The following is a 15,252-nucleotide window of genomic DNA, read 5'->3' on the forward strand; positions in this document are numbered from 1 at the left end:
GGGGTCTCAACTCAGTCCCCCTTATTTGTCTTCCTATAGCATGAAGAAATGTACAAATGTGCAAACAAAAATAGACGTCTCTGAAAGCCTGAGACAGAACTGGTCAACCTGGTCAACTCAGTTCCCACTAATTGTCTTTCTAGAGTATGACTAAATGTGCAAACACAAATGGACATCTCTAGAAGCCTACTTTCCAGAGTACAACCAGATGCATCCCAGAGAATCCTAAGGCAGAACAAACAGACTTTCTACCAACGTCTCAATCTTTGGAGAGTCCCAGATTCAGACAGACTAGTTCCAAACAGCAAAGTAGAATAGTGGCTCTACCTACACCTCTGGAGTTTCAAATCAGCAAAGCAGAAGATTTCTTCTACTTACACACTTCTGGAGTTACAAATCAGTAAAGCAAAGGATTTGCTTTACCTACAAATTTCCAGAGTTTCAAATCAGCAAAACAAAAGATTTACCTCACCTACATATCTCTGGAGTTACAAATTAGCAAAGCCACAAATCTACCCTACCTACAACCCAGTCCTAAACAAATTTGACCAGTCCCAGTCCCAAACAGAAAGCAAGAATTTAGAGGAAAGCCAGAATTCAGTAAAGCAAGAGTTACTTTACCTACCTCCTTGATTTCTCTGCCAAATTGTCCAAATTATTGAATTTGGGAATGGGGAGGCAACTACCAAGGAACTGTCTGGACCCTACAGGAAGACTGAGAGCCCTGAAAATGTCTCAAATGGCATGCCTTTCCTCAAGATTCAAGTGGGGTTGGGCAGCTCCCCAAAGAGACCATCCAATTCGGGGTGTCTCTATCCGGTGACACAAAACACCACAGCCCCACGTTGGGCACCAAATGTTGTAAAGTACCCGTACCTCAGTTCCACGGGTTTATGTAGAGACACCAAGTCCAGAGGAATTTTGAATAGTTTTATTAAAGGAGGAAATTTATTAAATATGCCAACCGCATATGACTGACATGTGCCCGTAGGCACAGCCCTTGCAACAGATTATATACCTTTGTTCACACACACACACACACACACACACACACACACACGTTGGCAGGAAAAGGAGGAGGGGAATGGGACACAATTCATTAGCAAACTTACAACATTTGTCTATAGGACCTATAAAAACATTTCTACACATTAAAACTTATAAGGTAACACAATAGCAAAAATGTTATTTCACATATTAAAAGATATTCCTAAATTTTCTAGTGTTCATTTGCCATTCCTTTGTTTAGAGATATATACATTAATTATACGCTTTCAGGAGGGGAGAGGTAGTTTCTATGACGCTAGGGGATAAATGCCTGCAAATAGTTCATCAAATAAGAAAAGGTTTTATTTTTTCAATCTCTCTCTTCCTGCACCTAGCTAGCTATTTACCTGCTTCCTTATAGGTGTGGGGGAAAGAATGGGAATCTAAATCTCCTTTCCCTCTTCATTTACAATACAATGCTATTGGCCATCCTGAAGTTGGTGCTAATCACACAAGTATAGAAATCACATCTACAAAATCTCTCTGCATGCCTAGCCCAAATTAATAAAATGTTCTTTAAGCTTTCTAAGCTATTAATATTAATACTGTAGCTTTTTGGTACCTTATTACAACCTCTATTTTCATCTCTCTTTTTCTTGTTGATTCTTACTAAAGGTTCATCAATTTCATTTATTTTTTCAAGGAATCAGCTCTTGGTTTCATTGATAATTTCTATTATTTATATACACTCTGTTTTGTTTATTTCCACTCTGATCTTTATTTCCTTTCTTCTACTCATTTTGTCCTTTTTTCTAATTGTTCCTTTTTCTAATTCCTTTAGTGGTAGGATTCAATTGTTTATTTGAGATAGCTTTTCTTGAGATAGACCTGCAGTAAATTTTTCTCCTATAACTGCTTTAGCTGTGTTTCATAGATTCATAGATTTTAGGATGTTGTGTTTTCATTATTCTTACTCTCAAAATAGATGGCACATGTTTTTATTGCTAAATAGTACTACATTGTATGATGTGTCACAATTTGTCAATTCACCATTGAATCCTGGTTGATTCAAGTTTTAACAACTAAGAGTAAAACTTCTATAATTACTCAAATGTAGGTTTTTAGATACAAGTTGGATATAGTGGACATAAATTATTAAGTCATTTGGGTAAATTCCAAAAAGCATAATTGCTGGTCATATAACAGGACCATGTTTAGCTTAATAAGAGACTGCCAAATGGTCTTCTAAAGTGGCTGTACCATTTTGCATTCCCACTAGCAATGAGTGAGAGTTCCTTTTGCTCCACATTTTTGCTGATATTTGCTGTTACTTTTTGGATGTTAGCCATTCTAATAGGTGTGTAGTGGTACATCATTGTTCTGCAATTTCCTAATGGCATATGATGGTGAATATACTTTCTTTTTATAAAAATTTTATTTAGAAAATTAAATTTAACAGGGTGAGATTGATCAATAAGAGTACATAGATTTTGGGGAGAGTAAAAATGGTGGTGGAGTAGGTGGACATTACAACTCCCACCTCCCAGAACTAAAGTGGATTACAACTTAACTTAGAAACAATCATCTTGAAAAACCAACTTTGGACTAAACTAAGAGGAATCTATAATCAAGCATCATGGAGGGAACCACACTGAGCTGGTGGGAAAGACAGAAATGCAGAAAGAGCTGCCCCACTCTCAGGAGTGAGATGTGGCCTGGAGGGTCTCTCATGGCAGGGTGGATTGCCCAGAGAGTTTTGGGCCTGAAGCCACAGGACAGGTTCCCCAGCCTGGAGCCCCAGAGACTAGAGGAGGTGTACGGACAATATCTAGCTGAAAGAAGAGCCAAGTTACTGTTTGCAAGAGGGAGACAGAACTCTCAGACCCAGGCTCCATCTAAAAGGGACCTCACATAAAATTTAATTCACAGCCACTCATCTGGGGCTCCAGAAGTGGGGAATGCTGAGAGGACTAGAGTTGCAAGAGAAGAGTGTAGTCTTGAGGGCACAGGAAGAGTATGGGGGACAGCCATCCTGACTCCTGTACTGGGTCACTCCCCAAACCTAAAGTGGACATTCTTCCTGGGAGAACCAAGCCAGCAAAGGGAAGCAATTACCCCACCCATCAGAGGCTCTCTGGTTCCAGTCAGTGCAGAGAGACATTTAGAAGCCGGGGGTGCTCAAGGACAAAGGTTTTGAGTGCTTATGTCTGGGCTACACAATCCCCCCAACCTGCTGAGTACTCTCCAAAGGTCGGGAGGGCCCGACTGTGGAGGTGGCTGCAGCACTTGGCCTGCACGGTGGACAGGGGTGGAGTTCAGCGAGGCAGCCTATGCAGCAGTGGCGAGGGGCAGAGCATCCTGTGTGCCTGTAGGGGTGGAGCCCAGAGAAGCAGTCCACATGACAGTGGGGGACAGAGCCTAGCAAGGTGAGGAGTCCCCTGCACCCATGGAGCAGCTTGAGCTATGGCACATGAGCCCGTGCAGGTGCCCAAGTGCCAGAGGAGGTGGAGGCAGTGGGGGGCTGATGGAAAGGCCACACTTCAGGAATAGAGAGGTCACGCACACTGGCCAAGAGTAGATAAAAGCCAGCCGAGGAGTGCATTTAATGTTTACAAAAGCATAAGTGTCCAGTAGAGGCAGCCACAAATTCTGGATTGCCTGTACCTCCAAGAAGGTTGCTAAGGTCCAGTCAAAAGCAGTGATCCCCACTGATCTGTGCCAGGTTCCATCCAGGGAGGTCCAGGGGTGTTACATCTAATAGCCAGATACAGAGAGCATCAGCTCAGGACAAAACAACACTGGTTAGAGTGGTATCTTAAGGAAAGGCTCCTTACACCTGACCTAGCTAAGGCATAGAAAACTCTGTGTACAAACAGCAAAAAGAACAGTAGCAGCAGACAAGTAGCCCACAGTGGAATACAAACAGCTGAAACCAACACAAGAAGATCTAGAAACAACACAACTGAAAGCTGGAGGCAGGCAACAGCAACCCTATACTCAGCTAGCAACACAAACAACACATCCAAAGAAGCAGTCTATACAGAGACAAAAATGGGAAGAAAGACAATTGGAATCCAAATGAATCAACAAGAGAAATCCCCAGAAAAAGAACTGAGTGAGATGGAAATAACCAAACTACCAGAAGCAGAATTTAAAATAATGATTAAAATGCTCAAAGATCTTAGAACAACAATGATGGACAAAATGGGCACATAAATAAAGAGATAACAAGCATCAAAAAGGACATTGAAATAATAAAGAAGAAGCAGTCAGAAATGACAAATACAATATCAGAAATGAAGACTACACTAGAATTAAAAGCAGGCTGGATGAAGCAGAGGATCAAATCAGAAGTCAAGATAAATGAAAGCAGAGCAGCAAAAAGAAAGGCTCTAAAAGTCTGAGGAAACTCTAAGAGAGCTCTGTGACAATGTAAAGAGAAACAACATCCACATCATAGGGGTTCCTGAAGAAGAAGAGAAAGAACAGGGGAAAGAGAGCTTGTTTGAAGAAATCATAGCTGACAATTTCCCTAAATTGAGGCAGGAAAAAGTCACACAAATTTAAGAAGCACAGAAAATTTCATTAAAGAGAAACCCAAAGAAACCTACACCAAGACACATCATAATTAAAATACCTAAGCTAAGAGATAAAGAAAAAATATTAAAAGCTGCAAGAGAAAAAAGTCAATCACCTACAAAGGAGCCCCCATAAGGATGACATCAGACTTCTCAACAGAAACACTTGAGGCCAGAAGGGAATGGAAATAAATATTCAAAGTAATGCAGAACAAGAGCCTACAACCAAGACATCTATATCCAACAAGGCTATTGTTTAAAATTGAAGAAGAAATAAAAAGCTTCTCAGACAAGAAAAACCTCAAGGAATTCACTACAACCAAACTGACGCTGCAAGAAATGTTAAGGGGCCTGCTGTAAACAGAACAAAGGGGGAACAGAATAAAAAGACAAACTACACCATGGGAGAACATATTTGACAATACGTCTGATAAGGGGTTAATAACCAAAATTTATAAAGAACTTGTAAAACTCAACACCACAAAGATAAACAATCCAATCAAAAAATGGGCAAAAGAAATGAATAGACACTTCTCCAAAGAGGATATACAGATGGCCATTAGGCATATGAAAAAATGTTCAACATCACTAATTATTAGAGAAATGCAAATTAAAACCACAATGAGTTATCACCTCACATCAGTCAGAATGACGCTCATTAACAAAACAACACACAATAAGTGCTGGCAAGGATGTGGAGAAAAGGGAACCCTTCTGCACTGCTGGTGGGAATGCAGACTGGTTCAGCCACTGTGGAAAAACAGTATGGAGAATCCTCAAAAAATTAAAAATGGAACTGCCTTTTGACCCAGCCATCCCACTTTTAGGAATATGTCCTAAGAACACCAAATCATGAATTCAAAAGAAAAAATTCACCCCAATGTTTATGGCAGCATTGTTTACAATAGTCAAGATCTGGAAACAGCTCCCAAGTGTCTGTCAGTGGATGAGTGGATTAAAAAGCAGTGGTACCTATACACAATAGAATACTATGGGGCCATTAAAAAGAAGGAAATCTTACCTTTTGTGACAACATGGATGGATCTGGAAACTTTTTTTTTCTTTATTCATTTTAGAGAGGAGAGGGAGAGACAGAGAGAGGGGAGAGACAGAGAGAGAGAAGAGGGGAGGAGCTGGAAGCATCAACTACCATATGTGCCTTGACCAGGCAAGCCCAGGGTTTCGAACAGGCGACCTCAGCATTTCCAGGTCGACGCTTTATCCACTGCACCACCACAGGTCAGGCTGGAAACTTTTATGTTAAGTGAAGTAAGCCAGGCAGAGAAAGAAAAATATCATATGACCTCACTCATTTGAGGAATCCAATGAACAATGTGAACTGAGGAACGGAATAGAGGCAGAGGCAGGATCAAAGAAACTAGGGGAAAAGTGGACAGAGGGATAGGCAATGAGAGGATGGGATCAGAGAAGGAAAAGAGATTGGTGAAATTATATATACATAACACAGTGTTATAGAGAGCAGAAAAGCAAATCCTGGAGGGAAGGGGAGAGGGCAATGAGGGGAGGGGAGGAAGGCAATGTTGAGGGTAACACAGGGGTGAGGAGGATGTATTCAGTGGGATACTTCAATCTATGTAAACATGATAAATTAAAATCAATAAAAAAATAAATAAAGACATGGGGGTGGAGGGTGAGGATGCTATATCAATGGGACACTTGAATTCATGTACATACAATAAATTTTAAAAAGACTTTCAAAAAAATAAATAAAAAGCCTGTATTGCATAAGACTAAAAAAAATTTTAAAAAGTACATATATTTCAGGTAAACATTTCTATAGCATTTGAACTGTTGATTATGTTGTATACCCATCACCCAAAGCCAAATCATTTTCTGTCACCTTATATTTTTTCCTCTTTACTTCCTCACCCCATCCCCTCCACCAGGTAACCACTTAACTTTTATCTATGTCCAGAATTCTCAGTTTTACATCTCACCTAATGAAATCATGTAGTTCTTAGCTTTTTTTTAAATATATATATTTTATTGATTGATTTTTAGAGAGAGGGGAGAGAGAGAGAGAAAGGGGAGGAGCAGGAAGCATCAACTTCCTTATGTGCCTTGACCAGGCAAGCCCAGGGTTTCGAACTGGCAACCTCAATGTTCCAGGTCGACGCTTTATCCCATTGCGCCACCACAGGTCAGGCTTCTTAGCTTTTTTTGATTTACTTATTTCACTCAGTATAATGGTCTCACGGTCCATCTATGTTGTTGTAAATGGCAATATATCAACATTTCTTATGGCTGAGTAGTACTCCATTGTATATATGTACCACATCTTCCTTATCCAATCCTCTACCAAAGGACACTTTTGTTATTTCCATGTCTAGGCCACTGTAAATAACACTGTGATGAACATGGGGTGCATGTGTCTTTACATACCAATGTTTGGTCAATATATTTTCATATGCTTATTATATAAATATTTTCCTTGATGAGGTGTCTGTTTATATCACTTGCCCATTTTAAAACTGGACTGTTTGTTTTCTTATTGTTGACTTTTAAGAGGTTTTGTATAACCAAAGTTTTCACAGCATTCACCAAAGTGATTCCCACACCCAATTCACTAAGAGGTCTAGCTCCTGTTCTCCTGTCTCATTCTGATCAGACCCCATTTTATTTGGTGGGGATGTGATGGATGCCCTGGCATTTAGAGTGTGCATGAATGGGCAAGTGTATGTAGTGAAGCCAGCTAAGCTGCCTGTCATAACTCGGGGAAAATCCTTGGACAGCGCTCATATTGTATAATAATATATTAAGTTGTCATTTTTCCCTTGAGGAAAGGGAAAGGTTTGCCTCTTAAAACCTACCCAAAGGACAATGGGCTATGTACAGCCATGCCTGCACATATCTGTGTTCAGTAATTGGTGAGCACTTTTTTTTTCTTTTTAAGTGAGAGGAGGGAAGATAGTGAGACAAACCCCTGCATACACCCAGACTGGGGTCAACCAGGTAATCCCTGTCTGGGGCCATGCTCAGTGGAGCTATTTTTAGTGACTGAAGCTGACACTCAGATAACCCAGCTATCCTCAGAGCCCGGGCCAACTCTTGAACAAATCCAGCTACTGGCTGCGAGAGGGGAAGAGGGAAAGAAGAAATAGAGAAAGGAGGAAAGAAGCAGATGGTTGCTTCTCTTGTATGTATTCCTTCTGAGTAGGAATCCAACCCCAGACATCCATAGGCTGGGCCGATGCTCTATCCACTGAGCAAACCAGCCATGGTGGTGGCTCTTACTGTGTTCTGTGGGATCTCAGGTAGAGACGTAAACGTTCTGACCCTCAGCTGTGTAACCAGTAAAATGCTTATGAACACCATTCTGGTCACATAGGTTATAAGCATTACGGGAGGTGAAAGTGCAACGCTTTTAGCAAAAAGCTGACACAGAGTATTTTCTCAATAAAAAATAGCATCTATTATTATTATCATTCACAGTATAGTGTAAGGTTTCTCTTCCCCTCTTCCCAGCTATGAAGAATTTATCTCTCTAATAATGTGAACAGACAGCCCTTCTGTTTCTTTTTCCTCTTCTATTCATCTTGCACCTTCCTTTCCTCCAATCCAGCCCCTTCCTTAGCTCCTCTGCTCCTCTGAGCCTCTTCCTCCTGCCCCTCTAAGGCCCCGCCCTCTCCATTTGCTCCTCCCACTAACTCTGCTCTGTGGCAGCTCTGGTTCAGCGGGGCAGGAAGCTCATGGTGTAGGTTGGTGGGATGGTGGCAAAGCCCACGTGTTTGGGAGACACATCAATGTCCTGGGTTGACTGAGGGGACTTGAAGGAGAAGTTCTGCAAGATGATGGTGAAGAAGAGAAACAGTTCCATTCTAGCCAGGCCTTCTCCCAAGCAGTACCGCTTTCCTGAAAAGACAGGGCAAGAAATACAGGAATGAGGCTTGCTCCCACCACCACCTGTCTCCTTTCCCGATGCCCACCTGTATTCTTTCAGGGAGGAGGAGATGGAATATGGTGGCTTGAGAGACTTTCAGAGAAGTCTCTAATTCTCTCTGAGCCTCAGTTTCCCTTGTACATGGGATGAAGGGGAATACCATACCAGGCTGTTGCAATGGGAATGCTAGATGACCCTTTCTCCCAAACACCCAATATGGCCACTGTGCTATCATCTTCTTTGTAGGAATCTGAAGAATTTAACTGACTTTTGACAAGTCTCTGACTCACTATGGGCCTTGCTTTTTACCATCCCTGAAATGGGTACAGTCACTCCTCTTCTTTTTTTCTAGGCTTAAGATCTTAGTAGTTGTGGGGATTGCAGTTGGTTGGCTGTAGGGAGTATCATTAGAGGAACTTTCAAGTTGGAGGAAGATACTACGCTACATCACAGAGAAAGGAGCTGGGATGATAGAGGTCCTTGTTGGTGTGACAGGTGACTTGGCAACAGACAGCGGTCTCTTACCAATGGAGAAGGGCACAAAAGCATCATTCTTCTTAAACTGCCCCTTCTCGTCTAGGAAATGCTGGGGGTTGAAATCTCTAGGACTGGAGAAGAACTTGGAGTCTTTTAGCACAGAGCCCAGCATAGGAAACACTTCAATGCCCTGTTGGGGAGAAGAAAGGGCATTTGATACAGTGGAGGGAGAAAGGGTATGCTGAAAGTGCACAGGTTTAAAGGAGGATTCGGATGCTCTAGGTGAGGAGAAGTGGGAGGCAGGAGAGGCAGGGTCCTCTCTGAGGGAGGAATGTACAGGGGCATGACATCTACATTCCTGAGACAGGAAGTTTGGGGAACATGGGGTCTGTGTCTCCTCAGGCAGAAGGCTTGAGGAACAAGGGGTTCATGTCTCTCAAAGAAGGATGTTTGGGGAACATGGGGTCTGTGTCCCTAAGGCAGGAAGTCTTGAGGAAGTGAGGTCCATGTCTCTTGAGACAGGAGTTTTGGGGGACATGCGGTTCATATCCCCTGAGGCAAGAGGCCTTGGAAAGGTATGAATTTTGAGTGTCTCTGAAGGGACACATGATAGGGTAAGTCTTTGGTTGGGGTAGTGGGACAGGGGCTGGGAAGATTCTCAGGAAGATGGGGTGCTGGGTAACAGGGAGCAGGTTAGAGGTCCAGGTAAGATGAGCAAAAGCAACACCTTGGGGAGGATGAACTCCCGAAACCTGGTGTCCTTGGTGACTCTGCGGGCCAATCCCATGGGGATCATGTCTCCGAATCTTTGGATCTCGTGAATCACCGCCTCTGTGTAGGGCATCTTGGCGCGGTCTTCAAACTTGGGCTGACGGTTCTTGCCAATCACCCGGTCAATCTCCTCATGGACCTTGGCTGGGGAATAAGGGGGAATATTTTTAGGTATGTAGGGGTCTTGGCACATGGATGATATTCCAAATATGTATAACTGGATGTACTACATGCATGACATCCATGTGTGACATATTGTCGGTCATTCAAAACAGTTTGGTCTAAGCATTGTTGGTGCAGGATCCTGTTAATCTGGATGCATCAGATTTGGGGGGAAGTTCTGAGGGAGGAGTGGAGGGGAAGGTAATAGGCACTCAGTGGGCTCAGTGCAGCAATCATTTACCAGTCAGTTCAGATATCTTCAATATTTAAACAGCTGATGAAACTTGGCTGGTGCCTATTAGCTGAATATCATCACCTCAGCTCTGGTTAGCAGTGTGTGTCTGAGGGTCCAGGGATTTGAAAGAAGTGGGAACATTGCAGTGGCTCAGAGAAATTTTGAGGGTCTGTGGCCCTCACTTCCTTGCTCCCTCTAGCCTTACCCTCTACATCTGGGTGCTTCATGAGCAGCAGCAAGCCATAACGCAGGGTTGTGCTGACTGTCTCGGTACCCCCAAAGAAAAGGCTAAGTGCTGTAATCACCAGGTTCTTCACATTGAACTCTGTGTTGGGATTCTTCTGTTCCTGCAAGGAGAGACTGCTTCAGCCAAGCCCACTCCCCCATGCTCTCAGGGTCTTTCTGGGGTTTTCCCTATACCCATCTCTTGTAGACCAGACCAAAAGTAGGAAGAGGTCCCTAATTCTGTCAGGCCTTTGCCCCAGGCTCCTGGCTCTGCACCAAATATTCTTTTCACGTTCTTTAGCCAGCAGATTATCTGGCCTTTAAGTATCAGCTTAGTTGTCATTTTTTAATTTTGGAAATACTTAGAAGTGGAGGAACAGAGAGAGATACAGTGAGTGCAAAGGACAGAGAGAACATGATAGAATATGTCAGAGAGCTGAGGAGACATTTTCTGACACATAGACAGAATTTTAAGTAACAGCATCCTATTCTTTCAGTAAAAATCTTGTTGAAGCCACTTCATGATCCTTTTACCTTGAACTTCATATTCCGTAACTTCATATTCCTTTCTTCACAGAAAGGAGATTCACATCCAGATTTGGACAGGGACCCTCCAAGGTCATATAGTAAAGCCAGGTCACCTGTTCACACCAGCATTTCTGATATGAAAGGTAAGAGCATGGTGGCTGAATGTACTGGCCTTAGAGTCTGAGAGACCTGTGTCTGAGCTAGGTTCAACTGCTTTCTCACTGTGTGACCTCAGGCATAGCTGTTATACACTCTTGGCCTCAGTTACCTCATTGTTAAAATTGGAGTCATAGTAGAGCCTCCTCCAAGAACTGGTGTGAGTGTTAATAGGAGATTATGGTAAAGTTCCTAAAACAGAGCCTGGTGCTCAATACTGTTATAGATGTGCTTGTTATTATGATTTGTACACACAAGTCCTGCCCATGGGTGAGGGCTTAGTAGAGACAACACTGATGGTCAATTATAATTTAGGTTGTGATGATTAATATGATGGGAAGGAGTAATCTGAATGAGCATCTGTTCTTCCCTACTTCCAGCAGGATTTCCATCTTCTTGGCCTGGGACCTCTCTGCACTGGCTGCTGACTGTGTACCTCCTGCATATGGATGAGGAAGGAGTCAATGAAGTTCCGAGGGGAGTTGGGATCCAGTGTACGTTGATTCTGCTCCACCTTCTTGGTTATAAAGTCCTCCAGTGCCTTCAGCTCCTTAAATGCCTGTTGCTGTGGTCCTGGCAAGTGTTTCATCACATAGTAGAACATTTCATAGAGCTGAGGGTGGGAGAGAAGAAGGGAAGAGGACAGCTGTTAGTGGACATTACCTGATGGGAGTGGGACCTGTCTCAGGCAAGGGAAGCACTGGTTAAAGGCACCTGTCCAGGTGTTTAGGTATTTAGATGGGTCCATATGGAAATAGATGTCTTAGTTTTCATGAGTTAAGTATGAGGGTCCCAGTCTAAAAAATTAGATGAGATGGATTGGGACACTTATCCAGATTTATTTATTTCCTTCTTTTTCTTTCACTTCTTTTCCTTTCCCTTCCTTTTCCTTCCCTTCCTTCTCCTTTCTTTACCTTCCTTTCCTTTTCTTGTCCTTCCCTTCTTCTCCCTTGCCTTCCCTTCCCTTTGTTTTGTTTCCCTTCCTTCCCTTTCTTTCTCTGTAGAGGGAGTTTTAGTTGATATATTTAGGTATTGGAGCCTGAATATTGGGCACCTGTCTTGGGTTCCTGCACAACTGCTGAGTTGCCCAAATGAGGAAGCTGGTTTTGAGGAGACTCTGTCTGGAGGAAGATAGGAGTTTGGGGCACCTGTGTCTGTGCAGGGGAGCAGTTGTGGCAGGGTCACAGTGGAGCCATGTTGGGATCGGTTACCTGTCCCGTGGGTGTAGCTGTGAACTGGAAGCTTCCCTGCATCATGCTCAGCATTGACAGGAACTCTTTGTCCTCATAGTCAAAGCGATCTCCAAACACAATGGAGCTGATGACATTGGAAACAGTTCGGCTCAAGAAGAAGGTAGGATCAATGGAGGCACCTGGGAGGTGGAGTAGAGTGGGTTGGGGAGATAAGGGATTTAAGGGAGATTCCACTTGGTGTTCTGATGGCAGTTTGAGAATTCTACAAACGCTCTCCCACAGCCTAGTTTCCTTCCCAAACCAGAAAGTGCATTTCAGTGCAGGGTTTATATTGCTTTCTACTCTGGAGTCCCCAGCTCACTGCATGTGCTCCGAAGGGCCTCGATGAGGAAGCCTGCTTCCTCCTGGATGCGCTCCTGGATGCCTCGCTTGCCCATGCCAAAGTCCCGCAGCGTGGCAATGGAGAACCGACGGAGCTGCTTAGCGCGTTCTCCATTGCTGAACACCACACCTGGGGAAGGAGTGTAGGAGTTGAGAGTGAGCAGAGAGGGGCAGGTCGAGAGGGAGTAGATTTGAAGAGAGAGAGACAGAGAGAGAGAGAGAGAGAGAGAGAGAGAAAGGAAAGACACTCAGAGTCAGAGAAATACAGAAAGAGATAGAGAACAGATGAAAGAAAATTAGAAGGAAAGGATAAAGACAGATGCACAGAGAAACAGAGATGCAGGAACACTCACATGAAGAGAGTGAAAGAGATAGAGGAGAGAAAAAGGGGAGAGAGAGAGATGTGGAGACCTAGGAGGTAGAAGTAAAAATTGGAAAGGATTTTTAAACAGAACAGGGAAGAGAGAAAAATACATACAGAGACAAAAAGAGGGTCTGTAGAGAGGAGCACTGTTACCAGGAGATGGTGGCATAGAGATTTTGAAGCAGAAACAATGTGAGATTTTAAGACAGAGAAAAAAGAAAGGCAGGGAAAGGGAGAGAGAAACATGGGAAGTACTAAAGCTGAGAAGGAGAACAAGATATAAAGAAACAAAGAGATAGAGGAAAAGGGCACCAAAGCAAAAATCGCAAGAGCTTCTAAGAGATACAGAGAAAGAAGAGATGTCTAGCGAGAGAGAACTGGGAGATGGGCAGAGTGAAGCAGAAAGATGCAGAAACACTAAGACAAGCTAAAGAGGACAAGGGGTAAACAGGGATGGGGACAGAGAGACTAGAGGAAGGACCCTTCCAAAACCTTGAGTGAGTGGGTGAGTTGGGAGATGAATGCTGGGGAAACTGAGGCCATCAAGTATGCTTGACAACATTCTCCTACCCAGGGTCCTCCTCACCATGTTCTTTGCTGATCCAGTCAAAGGTGGCCTGCATGCCTCGCCCACTGAATTCCTCTGCCTGGTCCAACAGAGCCTCCTTCACAACCTCATATCCACACAGCACCACAACTGGCCGTCGGCCCAGGTAGACCGTGAACACTGGACCATAGCATTCACTGATCTGATGGAGGAGGTGGAGGTGGTGTGAGGAAGCAGCCCCAACTCTGAACTGGCTCTGTACTCAGACCTCACGGGCTGAGATTCATTTTTCCCAGACTCTGACAATCAAGGGACTGAACATCCTAAGATCTGATTTTTCTTAGCTAAGAGCCTGACGCTAAAACTTCAACTCTCCCCCTACCTAAGATTTCCGTCCAACCTTGCCAAGACCTTGCCACAATGATCTAGAGCCACCTTACCACCCATCTCTATGCTTTGTATTACCTTCATGAGGGAGTTGTACATCTGCTCTGTGTTCAGCTGCAGGTAGTTCCCGATGAAGGGCAATGCAGGGGGACCGGGAGGCAGCTTTCCCCAGAACATCTTTTGACGCCAGACAGACATCAAGACCGTTATAGTCAGGCAGGCCAGCAAAGCCACCATAAGCAGCCCTGAGACCATCATGATGGTACTAACAGTGACGGTCAAATGCTGATTGCTGGAATGGTTTGCCTTTATACTACTTGGAAGGGAAGGGCAGATTTTGTAACTGTCTCATTTCACCTGATTATGTAACAGTCCTGATTATATAAGTGTCTCATTTCACCTCCCAATTATATCCTCAGCCTTGCTCACACCCACCTTGGGATGTAGCCAGCAACAGAGGAAGAAAAGACTCCAGGGCAGATGAGTAGGAAGTGGGCCCAGGACTGAATTTGTGGCCTATCCCGAGGAGCCAGTTCAGGGCTGTGGACTTGGAAGAATAGTAGACAAATTTCAGAACTAAAGATTCTGAAATATTTATAGAAGTGAGCCCCTGAGTTTGAGAGTTAATGTTTAAGAAGAGACCCGAAAGTTGTGGATTTTGTGGTTTCAGTATAAAAAAAAACAAAGATTTGGGGGCATTGAAATGAGATAGGTTGTGAAGCTGTGGATTTGGAGGTCTTTTACGTAAAAGAGACATAGGTTTCTAGGTCTCAGAATGGGAGATTCCAGGGAATGGATTTGAGTGAAAAGCACCGCAGCAGTGGATGTAGGCTTCCAGGGAGGAGAAATATATGAAAAGTCCAGCTGGATTGTAGAATCAGCTCATGACCCCAGATCTGGACTTGCTTTTGTTTTGAACACAGTACTGCTTCTTGATTCCCAGAATTTTCATTGGAATGTCAAAGCAAGGTCGTGCTGGGAAGTCAACAACTGTCCGTCTATGGTAGAGAGTGGAATAGAAGACCAGAGTGGCATTTCAGTGCAACCTGCCACAGAACTGGAGAAGAGTAACTCATGGTCTAGATGACAGGAGGATGGACCTGGACCTGGGAAATTCTAATGAAAACCAACATACAGTAAAAAAAATATCCAACTGTCTGAGGAATTATAATTCTACAGAAAGCCACACTGGTTCCCTACCCAGATTCTTAGGGAAGCCCACTAAGTTGACTGTATCATTTCTATTGTTATTGTGATAAGGTTTCTCATTTTATATATGGATAAAAAGAGGACAGAAAACAGAGAGTGGGCAGGGGATATGCATGTCTCTCCTGCTCTGTATTTTTATTTGCCCTTTCTG

General features: G+C 43.5%; 1 protein-coding gene across 1 annotated transcript; it reads right to left on the reverse strand.

Annotated features, from left to right (window-relative positions):
- Positions 1-8,111: 8,111 nt before the first annotated feature.
- Positions 8,112-14,169, reverse strand: LOC136381017 (cytochrome P450 2A13-like). The gene is made up of 9 exons (XM_066349354.1): positions 13,971-14,169; positions 13,545-13,707; positions 12,575-12,724; positions 12,232-12,392; positions 11,457-11,633; positions 10,317-10,458; positions 9,671-9,858; positions 8,992-9,133; positions 8,112-8,438 (listed from the first exon to the last, which is right to left on the reverse strand). The coding sequence occupies exons 1-9, from the start codon at positions 14,148-14,150 to the stop codon at positions 8,257-8,259; spliced, it is 1,485 nt and encodes a 494-aa protein (XP_066205451.1). The 5' UTR covers positions 14,151-14,169; the 3' UTR covers positions 8,112-8,256.
- Positions 14,170-15,252: the final 1,083 nt, after the last annotated feature.

This window comes from Saccopteryx leptura, chromosome 9 (genome assembly GCF_036850995.1).
Source record: "Saccopteryx leptura isolate mSacLep1 chromosome 9, mSacLep1_pri_phased_curated, whole genome shotgun sequence".
In the NCBI taxonomy this organism is placed as follows: domain Eukaryota; kingdom Metazoa; phylum Chordata; class Mammalia; order Chiroptera; family Emballonuridae; genus Saccopteryx; species Saccopteryx leptura.

Bases quoted from the DNA above. Each gene is read 5' to 3' on its own strand.
- LOC136381017 (XM_066349354.1), bottom strand. From the start codon at position 14,150: ATGATGGTCTCAGGGCTGCTTATGGTGGCTTTGCTGGCCTGCCTGACT. The intron at 12,393-12,574 runs GTGAGCTGGGGA...TCCACCTCCCAG, and splicing joins GGCCCTTCGGAGCACATGCA to GTGCCTCCATTGATCCTACC. The intron at 9,859-10,316 runs GTAAGGCTAGAG...CTTATTCCCCAG, and splicing joins GAAGCACCCAGATGTAGAGG to CCAAGGTCCATGAGGAGATT.